This window comes from Triticum dicoccoides, chromosome 5B (assembly GCF_002162155.2).
Source record: "Triticum dicoccoides isolate Atlit2015 ecotype Zavitan chromosome 5B, WEW_v2.0, whole genome shotgun sequence".
Lineage (NCBI taxonomy): Eukaryota > Viridiplantae > Streptophyta > Magnoliopsida > Poales > Poaceae > Triticum > Triticum dicoccoides.
This window is the reverse complement of record NC_041389.1, coordinates 690,308,225-690,321,143: the sequence shown is the minus strand read 5'-3', so window position 1 is coordinate 690,321,143 and position 12,919 is coordinate 690,308,225. Positions and strand designations below refer to the sequence as shown.

General features: G+C 45.8%; 2 protein-coding genes across 2 annotated transcripts; one reads left to right on the top strand and one right to left on the bottom strand.

Annotated features, from left to right (window-relative positions):
- The first annotated feature begins 349 nt into the window (after nucleotides 1–349).
- On the top strand, nucleotides 350–6,632 carry LOC119312659. Its single transcript, XM_037588400.1, has 10 exons — nucleotides 350–584; nucleotides 1,419–2,299; nucleotides 2,613–2,742; nucleotides 2,837–3,285; nucleotides 3,393–3,473; nucleotides 3,574–3,672; nucleotides 5,045–5,203; nucleotides 5,291–5,377; nucleotides 5,482–5,553; nucleotides 6,039–6,632. The coding sequence occupies exons 2-10, from the start codon at nucleotides 1,514–1,516 to the stop codon at nucleotides 6,333–6,335; spliced, it is 2,160 nt and encodes a 719-aa protein (XP_037444297.1). The 5' UTR covers nucleotides 350–584; nucleotides 1,419–1,513; the 3' UTR covers nucleotides 6,336–6,632.
- Nucleotides 6,633–7,846: 1,214 nt separating this feature from the next.
- LOC119312658 (probable glycerol-3-phosphate acyltransferase 2) lies at nucleotides 7,847–12,136 on the bottom strand. Its single transcript, XM_037588399.1, has 2 exons — nucleotides 11,290–12,136; nucleotides 7,847–8,958 (listed from the first exon to the last, which is right to left on the bottom strand). Exons 1-2 carry the CDS (start codon nucleotides 12,076–12,078, stop codon nucleotides 8,050–8,052), a joined length of 1,698 nt encoding a protein of 565 aa, XP_037444296.1. The 5' UTR covers nucleotides 12,079–12,136; the 3' UTR covers nucleotides 7,847–8,049.
- Between the last annotated feature and the right edge of the window lie 783 nt (nucleotides 12,137–12,919).

The window sequence follows — 12,919 nt, the reverse complement described above, 5'->3', positions numbered from 1 at the left end:
GCTAAATAAACTAAGCCCAAGCCTGGCCCAGATGTTGGGCTTTCGGGTATGGGCCACCGGCTCGGGCTGCCTATGTGCAGGTCTAGCTAAGATAGCCCCTGGGCCCACTTGTGCGAGAAAAACACAAGACGTGCACAAACAAGAACATACAAAGAGCGCCACCGTATTGCCTGGCCGTCCGATCTGATCTGAGTCGGAGAGAAAGACCATCAACGGTCAAATCATGTTCCACGTGGAGTCGGATTCACCAGATCCTCTTCGGGGCACGCCAAAAGACCAAATTACCCCCTGTCTACCCTCCACCCCCCACCCCTCTCCCTCTCGCGCTGGTCCCCTCTCCGTGCTGTTCCCCGCTCGCTCGCTCCCTCTCCTGCGCTCTCCGGCGCCGCCCAGAGGACCCCCGACGCCGCCCTCCCCGCGGAACTCCGGCGCCTTCCAGCGCCACCCGACGCTGCTGTTCCCGCGGAGGCCCGGCGCCCCCCGGCTCCCTTCGACGCCGCCCCTCCCCGTGGAGCCCCGGCGCCCCGCGGCCTGCCCGTCCCCGACGCGCGCCGCCCTCTCCCGCGGAGCTCTGACGCCGCAAGGTGAGGGTTCCTTGCTTTCCTTGTATGCTCCTTCGCGTGATTTGTGCAGTCCCCTAATAAACCCTAGGTTTTGTGGCGGAGGTTGATCAATGACATCGTGGGAGGGATGAGATGCTGCTCTATTTCTGGCATGTGAACTTATTTGGGGAATTCAATAGTCACCATGAGAGAAATCTTATTAGTTAATGAGCTATATAAATTTTTATTTTTCTCGGATCAATCGATTTGTTGTTATGTTTAGAGATGTTGTTTCTGTTGTTAGTTTTTGAGGAATTTTGTGCCATAGCCTAGTGAGCTTGCCAATTTCAAGTTAGTTAAGGGGCTGTTTGGTTCCTGCCCTGGCACGTCCCGCCAAATCATGGGCGGCATTGGCGCGCCAAAATATCGGCGAGCGATTTGTCCGCCACCGTTTTGCCAGCGCTTTGGCGCAAAAACAGAGGGGAAAGGCTCAAGCGGGGCTGGCGTGCCAAAAATTTGGATTCCATCCAAACAGGATACGAAGCGCCGGTCAACACCGATATATTGGCTGGGCAGGCAAGGGCGCCAATCCAAACAGCCCCTAAGAGTCTGGACTTGCACTTGGGGAAAGTGATGTGCTGAAGCTCTATGACATTGGCCTAGCAGTTTAGCTACTCCCTCCGATCCATATTAACTGTCCCTCACAATATGGTTCCATACTAATTCAGCGACAATTAATATGGGTCGGAGGGAGTAGCAAAATCTGACACTTCTCTGGTTGTTTGTTTGCGTGTCGTGGACATGGAGGGTTCAATGTCTTTGGAAGATTTCTTACTTTGGAATCAATATTTATGATATGCTGTTCTGTATCCGCAGGTAGGGTTTGACCAAGGGAAAACGGAAACTCCTTCCGTGTGAACTGCTGTGATGCATTGCCTAAACTGAGAATCCACCACGTCTTGAGTGAAATCATGGCGCGAAAAGGGGGTCAAAGTAAAAGTGGTCCGAATCTTGCTTCACCTAATCGGCAAAATACAACTAATGGTGATATACTAAATACACCAGAAAGAGATCCAGTGCATGGTGAAGATCCAAGTTCACATCTTCAAGGTAAATCAAATGGTTCTGGAGGGAACACTGGCCAGAAAACAAAAAGCAACAAGAAGAATAACAAAAGCAATGGCACCTCCTTTGGTAAATCTGATGACATAACTTCACATAAACAACAACCAGAAGATATCAGTACTGATATGCAAAATTCAGAAGAACCTGGGCCACCTTTCAGCAGTACCAGACCAAGAAGAGATGGCAAGAAATCCTCACGGCGTGGCTTTGGTAAAAACTCATCAGTAGAACAAACCCCATTGCGTATTTTGACAGAGCAAGTCAAAGAGAAGACCAGGCATGTTACTTCCATGGCTGCATCCTTTTTTAGAACCTCGATGATGTATGTGATGGAAGAAAGCAAAGTATTGGTTGAGAAAAATAGGCCAGCTATCACAGCTTTCATGGCAATGGCGGAAAAAGGGCGTGCCTATGCCCTCGGCAAAATGGAGTATGTTTATCCTATTGCTCGGGCCTGGATGTTTAGTGCTGGAAAGCTGATGTTGCTCTTGTTGACTGTTTGGTTAGACTGCAACATAAGGGGCTTCGATTCTCTGCTTCGTCTGGGGACAAATTCCCTTATTGCAGTACTTTGGTGCAGCATGTTGTCAATTTTTGCAATGATTGGGATAAAGAAAATGCTCATGTTCATGGTATGACCAACTATCTTTTTCTTCTTTTCTAGTTGCCTTTCTGACAATTTAATGTTTACTGTGCTAACAGTGGTTTGGACTTGGTCAACATTTATTTTCTGCACTTTCCTCTCATGAGTGCAAGCGTAGTTTCAGTAAAATTTCTGATCACTAGCCTGTTTAGTCCATGCATGTATAGTCTTCTGCAGTTGATGATGCCTTCCTAAGGGTTTATTATGCTCTCTTGCTTGAAACTTTGAATTGTCAAATCAAAGTAGATGTGCTTAATGTCCTGGCAGTATTTTAATATTTGCTATTCTCTCTTTGTGACCAGGTGATTGCTGCTTCTGTGGTTGCTTTTATTGGTATTGGTTTTGCTGTCCTGATTGTCGCGGTGCTTGCAGTGGTGATTTTATGGCTGTATGGAAGCTTTTGGACAACAAGCACTGTAGTAATTGTTGGAGGTCATATTCTACAACTTGTCTACTATTCCTTTGAGACCACTCTTACTAAACATTTCATAGTGTGTAAAATTCACTAACATTGCTTAAAATGCAGGTGCTTCCTTTTTGTTGAAGCATGAACGATTTGCTCTGCTTGTCACCTGCCTATATTCAATGTATTGTGCAAGAAGCTACATTGGATGGCTTGGATTACTTTTGAGCCTGAATTTGTCTTTCTTTTCAACTGATGTTCTAGTCCAGTTCCTGAAGAAAAATGTAGACAATGAAAATGGTTCTTCAAGGAACTCTGATCAAAATTCAGACAGATCAAGCAATTTCTTTGGGGAATTTCAGCAATCATCAAAAGACAGCAGCTCACATTCTGGATATACTCAACCTTCTAATCGTGGCCCTGGTGATCCGTCAACAAGTGGAGCTGAGGAGTTAACCTCTGAAGATGAAGTGGCACGTTTATTGAATTGCGCCGACCACTATTCGGCATTTGGATTTCGCCCGTATGAAATCATAGATGTATCAGTACTCAAGAGAGAATACAAGAAAAAGGTGATGCTAAAGATAAAACTAATGTCAGCTGTATGAGTGCCATATGAATGTTCATATGCTGCAAGGTTTGATTATATCTTTGTTAATTGTGATTACTGATTTTGCAGGCTATGTTAGTCCATCCTGATAAGAATATGGGCAATGATAAAGCTGCTGATGCATTTAAAAAGCTTCAAAACGCATATGAGGTTCACATCCATTCATTGTTGAAATAATTACATATTCAATTAAAATACATCTTTTTATAAGATCATGTATGTATTCATGAGTCTGCAACTGTACACACAGGTTCTTCTTGATTCAGTGAAACGAAAGACATATGACGATGAGTTAAGGAGGGAGGAGCTACTGAACTACTTCAGGCGGTTCCAGGGTGCTTCTCAAAAGGTTTTCCTAGCTATTCCTTACCAAATGATGTTTAATATTTACGCTTTGCTTGTTTTCTCTTATATCTTCTTTCCTTAAAAGTAGTTCCATGCTAGTTGGCTCCTGTGTGAGGGAAAGGTACTCAGTTTAGCTGGACGAGAGAATCACCCTACTGTGATGTTTCAATTAATTATGGTGTATTGACATGTTTTTGAAGTGCATGAGAAGGCTTTGCATTTGAACTATTCAATTTCATGATAGTTCATGTTTTTCAGGTTAACCTGAGAAAAAAAAATTGAAACTGCCAGCAATCACTTTACCACTTACGAGCGGATTTGGATTTGGCTGATTTGTGCTTTGCTGGATTTGCAAAATCGCAATGCATTTTTTTTCATTTGGTCTCAGTTAATTGAGGACAATTTCGAAAGCCTGGCCCAGTAATAGTCATAGTTAGTGGAAGTTGATTTGACCAGTGGTATGGATTTTACTGTTCAGTTTAGTTAAGTTCCTAGTGGAAGTTGATCTGGCAAGGAATTGGTATGGATTTTACTGTGCAGTTTAGTTAAGTTCAATGTTCTTGTGTGCATGGCCTGTGTTGGAAAAACATTATATTTTGCTGTCCATAAGCACTGATTTAATGTTTGGAAAAGCATTATTTACCAGAAGGGTGCTGGATGGTTTCAGTGGCAACAATTGCTCATTGGTTTTTGACCCAACTGTAGACGGTGTCCTTGATTGCTCTGATGCAAACATGCAGTTTCCATGATGGTTTGGTGTCATGGTTTTGATGTGAAAGTGACTTCAGACATTAGGCAGTTCGATTTTTGGGGGATGGAATCATGTCACATGCAATAGGTTCATATGTATTCGTTGCAGTAATTTTTTTTGTCAGTCTGAATAGTGTGACGTTCCTAATATTATGTATCGTTTTGTGTCGCAATTGTAAAATTTATTCTTGCAACTGCCATCGGTTTTTTATGAGACTAGTGTTTGGGAAATGTTTATGTTGGTTTAACAATCCATTCTGCCAAGGTGGTCTGAGATAAAAACAGAAGACAGAAGAATAGTAGATGTAGTATCTACTCCCTCCGTTCCGATTTACTCGTCGTGGTTTTAGTTCAAATTTGAACTAAAACCACGACGAGTAAATCGGAACGGAGGGAGTACATATTAATACAGCTTCATAGTCTTGCAGTTTGCTTTAATTTATCCTCTTTAGAAAGTATCAATGTGCCAGAACCATGAGCTGGTCGCGAGATCTTATGGGTTTCACCTCTAGCCTACCCCAACTTGTTTGGGACTAAAGGCTTTGTTGTTGTTTAGAAAGTACTCCGTATCGATGACTACTCATCTGATAGCCATAATTTCTTTGCTGTTTTATTTTATTTACTAGAAAGGAGGACATGGTACATTCCAACAAGGGTTTAGCCCCTCTGAAGGTGTTGATGAAGGACCTTCTGCTCTATCGAGAAGAATAGCCTGCAAGAAATGTGGCGATTTCCATCTGTGGATTTATACAGGAAGACCTAAGTTGCAGGGCAGATGGTGTCAGGTATTTTCTTTTGGTATATGGCTGTGGTTGCTTTTGATTCTGTGCTGCTAGTAAATGTTCTGTATAAGTTACTTTTCTTCATCACAGGATTGTAAAGAGTTTCATCAGGCTAAAGATGGTGATGGATGGGTTGAGCAGTCATTTCAACCGGTCCTATTTGGGATGCTGCACAAGGTAATATCAGATTATTCCAACTCATGATATGACCAACTGCAAAAACTTTTAGCCACCACAAATGTCTTGTGACTGATGTCTTGTGATATTTACAATTTATGCAGCCCGATCTGCCTCGTGCATTTGTTTGTGCTGAAAGCAGCATTTTTGATGTCACCGAGTGGTTCAGCTGTCAGGTGAAAATTTATACGTTTTATGAATATCTTCTTTATTACATTTGATTGCTCATAAGTTTGATCTTTGGTCAGTACATATCTATGTGTTGTAAGGATGGCTACTATATGGTATGGTTAGATGCTTATCTGTTTGAATCACTGAAATCCCGTGTTTCGTTCATGAGAACTGTGACCAAGAAACTTTGTACTAGTGCAGTAAGTTCAGTAAGGGGATCACTTGCCACTGTTAGTTTGAAGTTTAGCCAAAATCTCTGGGCATTGTCTCCAGTACTCAGTTTACTAGTATTAAGATAAAAAAAATACATGGTGGATAGGAAAGCAGTAAACGTACTAAATCATAGCTACAGCTAGAGGAATTTTGCATGGTTTCTGAAATCTGAGGCGTCGAGTGGAGTGGGTCATTATTTTCACACTCCGCCTATTAAGCAAAAAGAGAAGCAAAGTAATTTATGAACTGATACACAAATTTTTGTTTTCTTCTCCAGGGAATGAGATGCCCACCGAACACGCACAAGCCGACCTTCCACGTGAATGCCAGCTTGGCAAAGCAAGGTAGTGGCAAAGGGAGCACCTCAGGGCCAAGGGGTGGAATCCCGAACATGGATGCAGGAGTCGATGAGGAGTTCTTTGAGTGGCTGCAGAACGCTATGCAGTCTGGCATGTTTGAGGCGCAAGGCGACCCCCCTTCTCCAGGCAGCGGAACCCATGCAAAGAGTAGTGGTGGTGGTGGCGGCGGCGGTAGTAGTAACAGGAAAAAGAGGAAGGGCAAGAAGCAGTGGTAACTCACCTGGTCTGGGAAAAGATAAATAAACGACTTTTGAGTGTATCACAAATGGCCAACTTAGTTCGCCCCGGATGCTAAAGACTGGCATGCTGCGCGTACGCTGAGACACCATCTCGAACATCCCGACTCGACTTGGTAAGATTTCAAATTTCGAGAATCGAAATTCAGACGGAAAACAAGAGCATGTATGTGTATGGCAATGCTGGTGGATGTATTGTTACTTGCTTACAATGAGGCCCAAAAATGTTACCCTAAGTGCAAGAAATATATGTCATTATATCTGGAAACTTGTCTATTCTTCTCGGGTCAAACTTGCATTTATTTTATTAATTTTGCTGAAGTGGTAGTACTGGAATGAACAGTAGAAATGTTTATCTTGACTTTGCTGTGGTTCTCATGGTCTTGAACACTTGATACCATACATGATGGTGAAAGCTAGCTGCTGAATTGTCCAGTTGTACGCAGCCACCACTCACCAGTACCATTAAGCTCCCAACCAAACGGCGTAGCAAATGAAAAAAGAAGCTACCAGGCACCACTGGCGACAGTGACGTGCCTCTGCTTAGCCACCGTGGCAGTGACATGTCTCTGCTTTGTGCTTTGCGTGATGATTAAGCTCGATAATGACACAAACCTTAAAACACTTTCCATCATCATCTGGTGAGCTTTAGCATCATGTTTTAAGTTAGAAATCTCAGTCACCTTTTCCAGGACCAATCCAATCAGTCTGGGTCCCGCCTCACTAGCTTTGTGTACAAGCACAGAGATTAGTACTACAAATCAAAATTGTAGCCCTTTATATGGACTACTCCCTCTGAACCCAAATAGATGAGGTATAAACTCAGTTAAAAAGGCAATGCTTTCTAAGTTTGACCAAATGTATACTCCCTCTGTCGGTCTGTCCCACAATATAAGACTGTTTTGCAAGCTAGCCATAACTTGACAAAGGGTCTTATATTATTATTACCATTATTGAGAATAAATATTCTTATATTATAAGAGGGAGGTGAAGAAAAATATCAACAACTACAATATTGAATAAATATATTATGAAATATATCAAATGTGGGATATATTGATAATGATATGGTATTGATGTTCATATATTTGTATATATGCTTGGCCGAATTTAGAAAACATTGACTTTTTGACTTGATTTATATGCCATCTATTTGAGGACGGAGGGAGTGCAATTTTGAGCTGAGTGATGCGGGATTTTACATGATAAGATTTGATATTTTGTTTTTCAGTTTTGCTAAGTCTCAGTCGACTGAGTCTTTGTTATGTCTTAGTCGATGCTATATTCCTTTGATCTTGCATGAAGATTTGTACAAACTTTTTCCATTTCTTCTTATATGTATATCACTTGACTGAGACCTAGCCACGCCCTTAGTTTTCTCTTTGAGAGATGCATGCAAATTTCAAGAGTTGCCGATTGTCTGACTAATCACGGGAGACGCCAGATCCAAAAAAGCAAATCAAGCAAAACCTCTGTATATTATGATTGCAAAAATAAACAAATTGCACACTGTATTAGTGTGATATTTTCACAAAGCACCCCCGGACAACACAGATAATCCCTGACGAGCCAGGACACGCGTATGCACGCACTGTACACCGTCAGCAGTGACCACAAGCGGCTAGCTTCGTAGTTGTAGTACTGTATTGCACTGCTAGTCGTCAATAGTAGACTGCGCCGGCATCAGCTGCAGCTAATTCTTCGGGCCGCCGTCGTGGGCGGCGGCGGCGGCGCCGACGACCCCTTCGTTGCCGGCGAGGATGAGGTACTTGTCCCTCCTCGTCAGCCCGGTGCGCTCGTACCCGAGCGCCTCCGCCACCCGCCGCTGCACCTCATTGGCCACGGCGCGCGCCTCCTGGCCGCCGCACTCCACGGGGGCGAGGATCTGCACCAGGTACGACGGCACGGGGTTCATCAGCAGGTACAGCGGGTCCAGCATCTTCCTTCCCCCCGCCGTCGTGCCATGGAACATGTCCACCGCCAGGTGCAGCGCCACGGGCACCACGTCCACGCCGCCGGCCGCCAGCTCCGCGAACAGCGGGCTGAACCGCAGCAGGAACGGCTCCCTGCACGTCGTCCCCTCCGGGCACACCACCAGCCCGCCGCGGCCGCCGCGGCGGGCGAGCTGTGCCTGCATGGCCGCGCGGTCGGCGGCGCGGTCGCGGGTGAGGCGGAACGTGGGGATCGGCGCGAGCATCTCCGACAGGCGGCTGATGCTGTAGGTGGCCGCGGCGAGGTCGCGCCGGCCGGCGGCCGCGGACACGCAGAGCGGGTCCAGCAGCGACCGGTGGTTGCACGCGAAGAGGTTGCCCTTGCTCCTGTCCCCGGGGGCAGACGGCGACGACGACGCGATCATGCGGTTGTGCATGCCGAGGGCGGCGAGGAGCGGCACGGAGAGTGAGAACGGGAGAAGCAGAAATACGGCGGTGCGGAGCACGGCGAGCGGCGCGCCGAGCGGGAGCCACACGAACATGGCGAGCGTGGCGGCGGGCGTCGGCCGGAACGCGGTGCGGCCGTCGTGGAAAACCAGGGGCTTCGGGTACCGCCGCGGGTGCAGCACCCCTCGCCGGCGCCGCGTCGACTCCGTCGGCACATACACCTCCTGCATGCATGCAATAAATTGTCAGCGACAGCCCACCAACCAAAGCCGGTCAACGGAAGACTATGCTACACGCACTACATACACGACAGGAAATATTGAAGATATGCTCGAATTAATCAACGGCCAGGATGTTAACTTAAAAGTAGTTGTAAACCAGGAGTAGCTCTCTTCCAGAAAGGCGTTAACTTAAAAATATATTGAAGAGCCAGTATCTCTAGCTTTCGAGTACTGCTGGGGACAGCAACATCTGGGATATGATTAGATGAGCATCATGTCAAAAGTATTTATGCAAAAGTATGTTTAAAATGCCAAAATAAGATGCCGAATATATATTTGTCTACTTTTTCACTGTATATTTGATCATATTATATTGCGTAAATAGCCTCTTACAGAAATGTAAGAAAAGGCTGCGTCCAATAGACCCAAAATGATCGGATCCTTTTCCAGACACTGCGCAAGCGTGAGGTACATGCAACGGGCTGTCTTTGTTTATATTACGTAAATCTTTCTAATTTTTGTTAAAATATGATGCACATCATGAAATTAATGGAAGGCCCAGGTGTTGGTGTTACTAGAACCATCTCTCTCATTTCCCGGAAGGTGTCAAACTGGACAGTATCTCTACCTATCGAGTACTGCTCAAGATAGTAACATAGGACTATCTCTCTCATCTCCCGGAAGGCGTTGAACTGGCCAGTACCTCTAGCCATCGAATACTGTTGGGGATAGTAACACAGATCCACCACCACCATTGTATAAAGAATGATCGTGATCACATGATGCTGAACATGTACTACTACTTACTACTTTTCTCTTGAAAGCTGACGTTTTGGACAACTTATTTTGGCACGATCATGCACGGCTCTTTCCATACATATCCACACAAGCCTAGCTAACTACTCCCTTCGTTCCTAAATATTTGTCTTTCTAGAGATTTCGACTACATACAGAGCAAAATAAGTGAATCTACACTCTAAAATATGTCTACATACATCTGTATGTTGAGTCCATTTAAAATGCCTAGAAACACAAATATTTGGGAACGGGAGTAGGATACTGTGCAGACACTGTAGGGGGACTGTAGCTAGGTGCATCAGTGCATGCATGCATGCATGGTGGCATGCAATCACTGATCGAGGGTGGTGCATGTGCATGTGCATGCATTCAGTCGGTCGAGCTGACGTATGATCCATGCAATGCAGTTCGGCCATGAGGTCCGACACGGACACGTACGCAACGCTTGAGCGAGATCAACCACTCGAATTAGCTAGGAGGATGCCCATCTCAATCATGGAAATTTTACTATATATGTGCCGGCATCCGTGTAGGAGCCATATACACCTACAGATTTGGCGAATTGAACCTGACAGAGAAACATATTTCTTGCTAATAATAGTGACATCAAGTATATGCCACGCAAGAAATAAACCTGAACTAAAATATCTTTACTAAAATACTACTCCCTCGTCCGATCTTGCTATCTACTAGTAGCTAGTCTAACTTGAGAGGGGGTTGCATATTCTTAAGTTACATGCTTTGTTTTAAAAAGGAATTTCAGTCACTTCTCTGAGCAATAGAACCATATGGGCCGGATAACACCCAACCGTCACCATTTATTCCCACCACACCACGTACTCCCTCCATTTTTTTAATCCGCATATAAGATTTATCTTAAGTCAGACGTAGTAAAGCTCGACTAAAATTATAGGAAAAAAAAGTTAACATTCATAATATAAAATCGATATTGCTAGATGCATCAAACTTTCATGTTGCATATTTCTAGTATTGTAGATGTTGATAATTTCTTATATATATCTGGCCAAACTTTATGAAGTTTGACTCTGACTAATCTTATATGCAAAGTAAAACAAACGGAGGGAGTACTATGCAAGTATAGTGAAAAATCGCAACAACATTTTGCTAGAATTGCACACTTTCATCTTGCAAAAAAGAGAGAGAAAGAATTGCACACTTTCAAGATTAAGACTCCAGTTTTAGCAAGGTAGTGATGTAGTAGTAGTACTACTAGAATCTTGAGTGACTAAGACATAAAAATTCCAGGCTATCTTGTCTAAGTAGACACGCTTGTTCTCACCAAAAAAAGTACTCCAGAATACGCTTGCATGCGAATTTCAGTGACAGTTTCTTTCTTTTTATCTTTTCTACATCAATACTATCTTTGAGCAAAAACGCACATCCCTTATTTTTTTCTTTAAACTTATCTCGCTTATTTTCAAGAACATTAATAGCATGCATATCAGCGCCCTCACGCTTATTTTCAAGAACATTAATAGCATGCATGGAGTAATAAAAAAAACATTGGTGGCTAACCTTGCAGTACTTTTGGAAGATGTGCTGAAACGAGCACCCCTGTCCACCAATGCCGACGACGGCGCCGCCCTTGGCCCCAATGGCCTCCTCCACGTCCATCCTCCTCACCGCCTCGCCTTGGTCCTCCACGAGACCCAGGTAGTACCCTCCGAGCTCCCTCAGCTCCGGCGCGACGACGGCGTCAACAGCGAGGTACTCCTTCAAGAACGGCTCCACCATCGCCCTCGGCATGCTGCTCACGCACACGCAGCGCCTTCGCCGCCGCGCGCCCCCCGCCGCCGCTGGAGCAGACGTGGTCGCGTGAAACACCTCGGCGCTCACGTCCTGCAGGAACAACTTGGGCATGACGGCCATGCCCAGCCGGCCGAACGCGTCCTTCCGGAGCCCGGCGAAGGTCACCATCACCATGGCCTTCATGGCGAGCTCGTCCGTGAGGAGGCGGAGGAGAGGGTAGAGCAGCAGCAGGAGGAGGCCGCGGAGGAGCCCGCCGGCCTCGAGGGCCACGAGCATGAAGTAGGGGAAGGTGGAGGCGGACATCAGCAGGCCGCCCTCCACTTCGCACACGATGGTGCCGCCGCGAGTACCGCCATCATTGTTGTTGCCGTCGTCCGTCGTCCCTGGCGCTGGGAGCGCGTCCAGCGGTGCCGTCGACGACTTGCGCATGTGTGACGGTGGCAGCTTCTCGGTGGCCGACGTCGGCGCGGGTGGCGCACGGGTGATGAGGGACTTGAGCCGCCGGACGAGGATCTTGTTGTACAAGAGGTGGGACTTGGTGAATGCTTTGGACATGGCGGCAGCCGGCGGTGCGTGCCACCACAAATGTTGAGGCAGGCAGCTACTAGCTAGTGTTGAGATGTGGTGAAAGGCAGCAGACGCTGCATGTGTTTATATAGATAGGAGAAAGATACGTGCTGGCGTGCACTAGCGGGAGCGGGATTAATAAAAAATAAGTGTTGGTGTTTAATCTTGTCACTAAGAGTGTACAAGTTTTTTTTAAACACGATACAAATGCTCACATACCGGCATATACACTTAACTCTATAGACGCATGCATGCACTCACACTCTACCCCTAGGAGCATCTTCGATATACCGAGCCTTTGTAGTCGATGAGAATGTCTCCTCCCGCTAAATGCACATCCTGGAAGGCCAATAAATCCAGAAAAATACGATCACAAGTGGCAAGTCTACGAGTTGAACCCTGATGTCTTGGTTCAACCACAAGGAACCTAATCATCTTAGCTCTGCTCAGTTCACATTAAGAGTACAAGTTTGTTGTTGTGTCATGTATCATTGATGTTTAATCTTGGATTACTTTTCTACACTCTGCTATCTTTCGTAAAGCCGTGTAATAATATGGGGCCGACTATTTCACGGCCGTCCAATTTTTTCTTCCGTAGGTCACTTTTTTCTCCGCTGATCTAATCGGCAATCCAACGGACCACAACCTTCCCCTTCCTCTAGTCTTCTCCCTCTAACAACATCATGCCACTGTGCCATCCACTACCACCACACCTAGCCACTCGTGGCCGGCGATGATGCCTCCCATGCCATGCCGTGCCCGAACTGGGTCTCCGCTCCCGGCCATCCCTCCAACCCACTATTAATGGTGTCGATGATAGCACGCACCC

Bases quoted from the DNA above. Each gene is read 5' to 3' on its own strand.
- LOC119312659 (XM_037588400.1), top strand. From the start codon at position 1,514: ATGGCGCGAAAAGGGGGTCAAAGTAAAAGTGGTCCGAATCTTGCTTCA. The intron at 2,300-2,612 runs GTATGACCAACT...CTTTGTGACCAG, and splicing joins AGAAAATGCTCATGTTCATG to GTGATTGCTGCTTCTGTGGT. The intron at 5,378-5,481 runs GTAATATCAGAT...CAATTTATGCAG, and splicing joins TATTTGGGATGCTGCACAAG to CCCGATCTGCCTCGTGCATT.
- LOC119312658 (XM_037588399.1), bottom strand. From the start codon at position 12,078: ATGTCCAAAGCATTCACCAAGTCCCACCTCTTGTACAACAAGATCCTC. The intron at 8,959-11,289 runs GTTAGCCACCAA...GCATGCATGCAG, and splicing joins TCTTCCAAAAGTACTGCAAG to GAGGTGTATGTGCCGACGGA.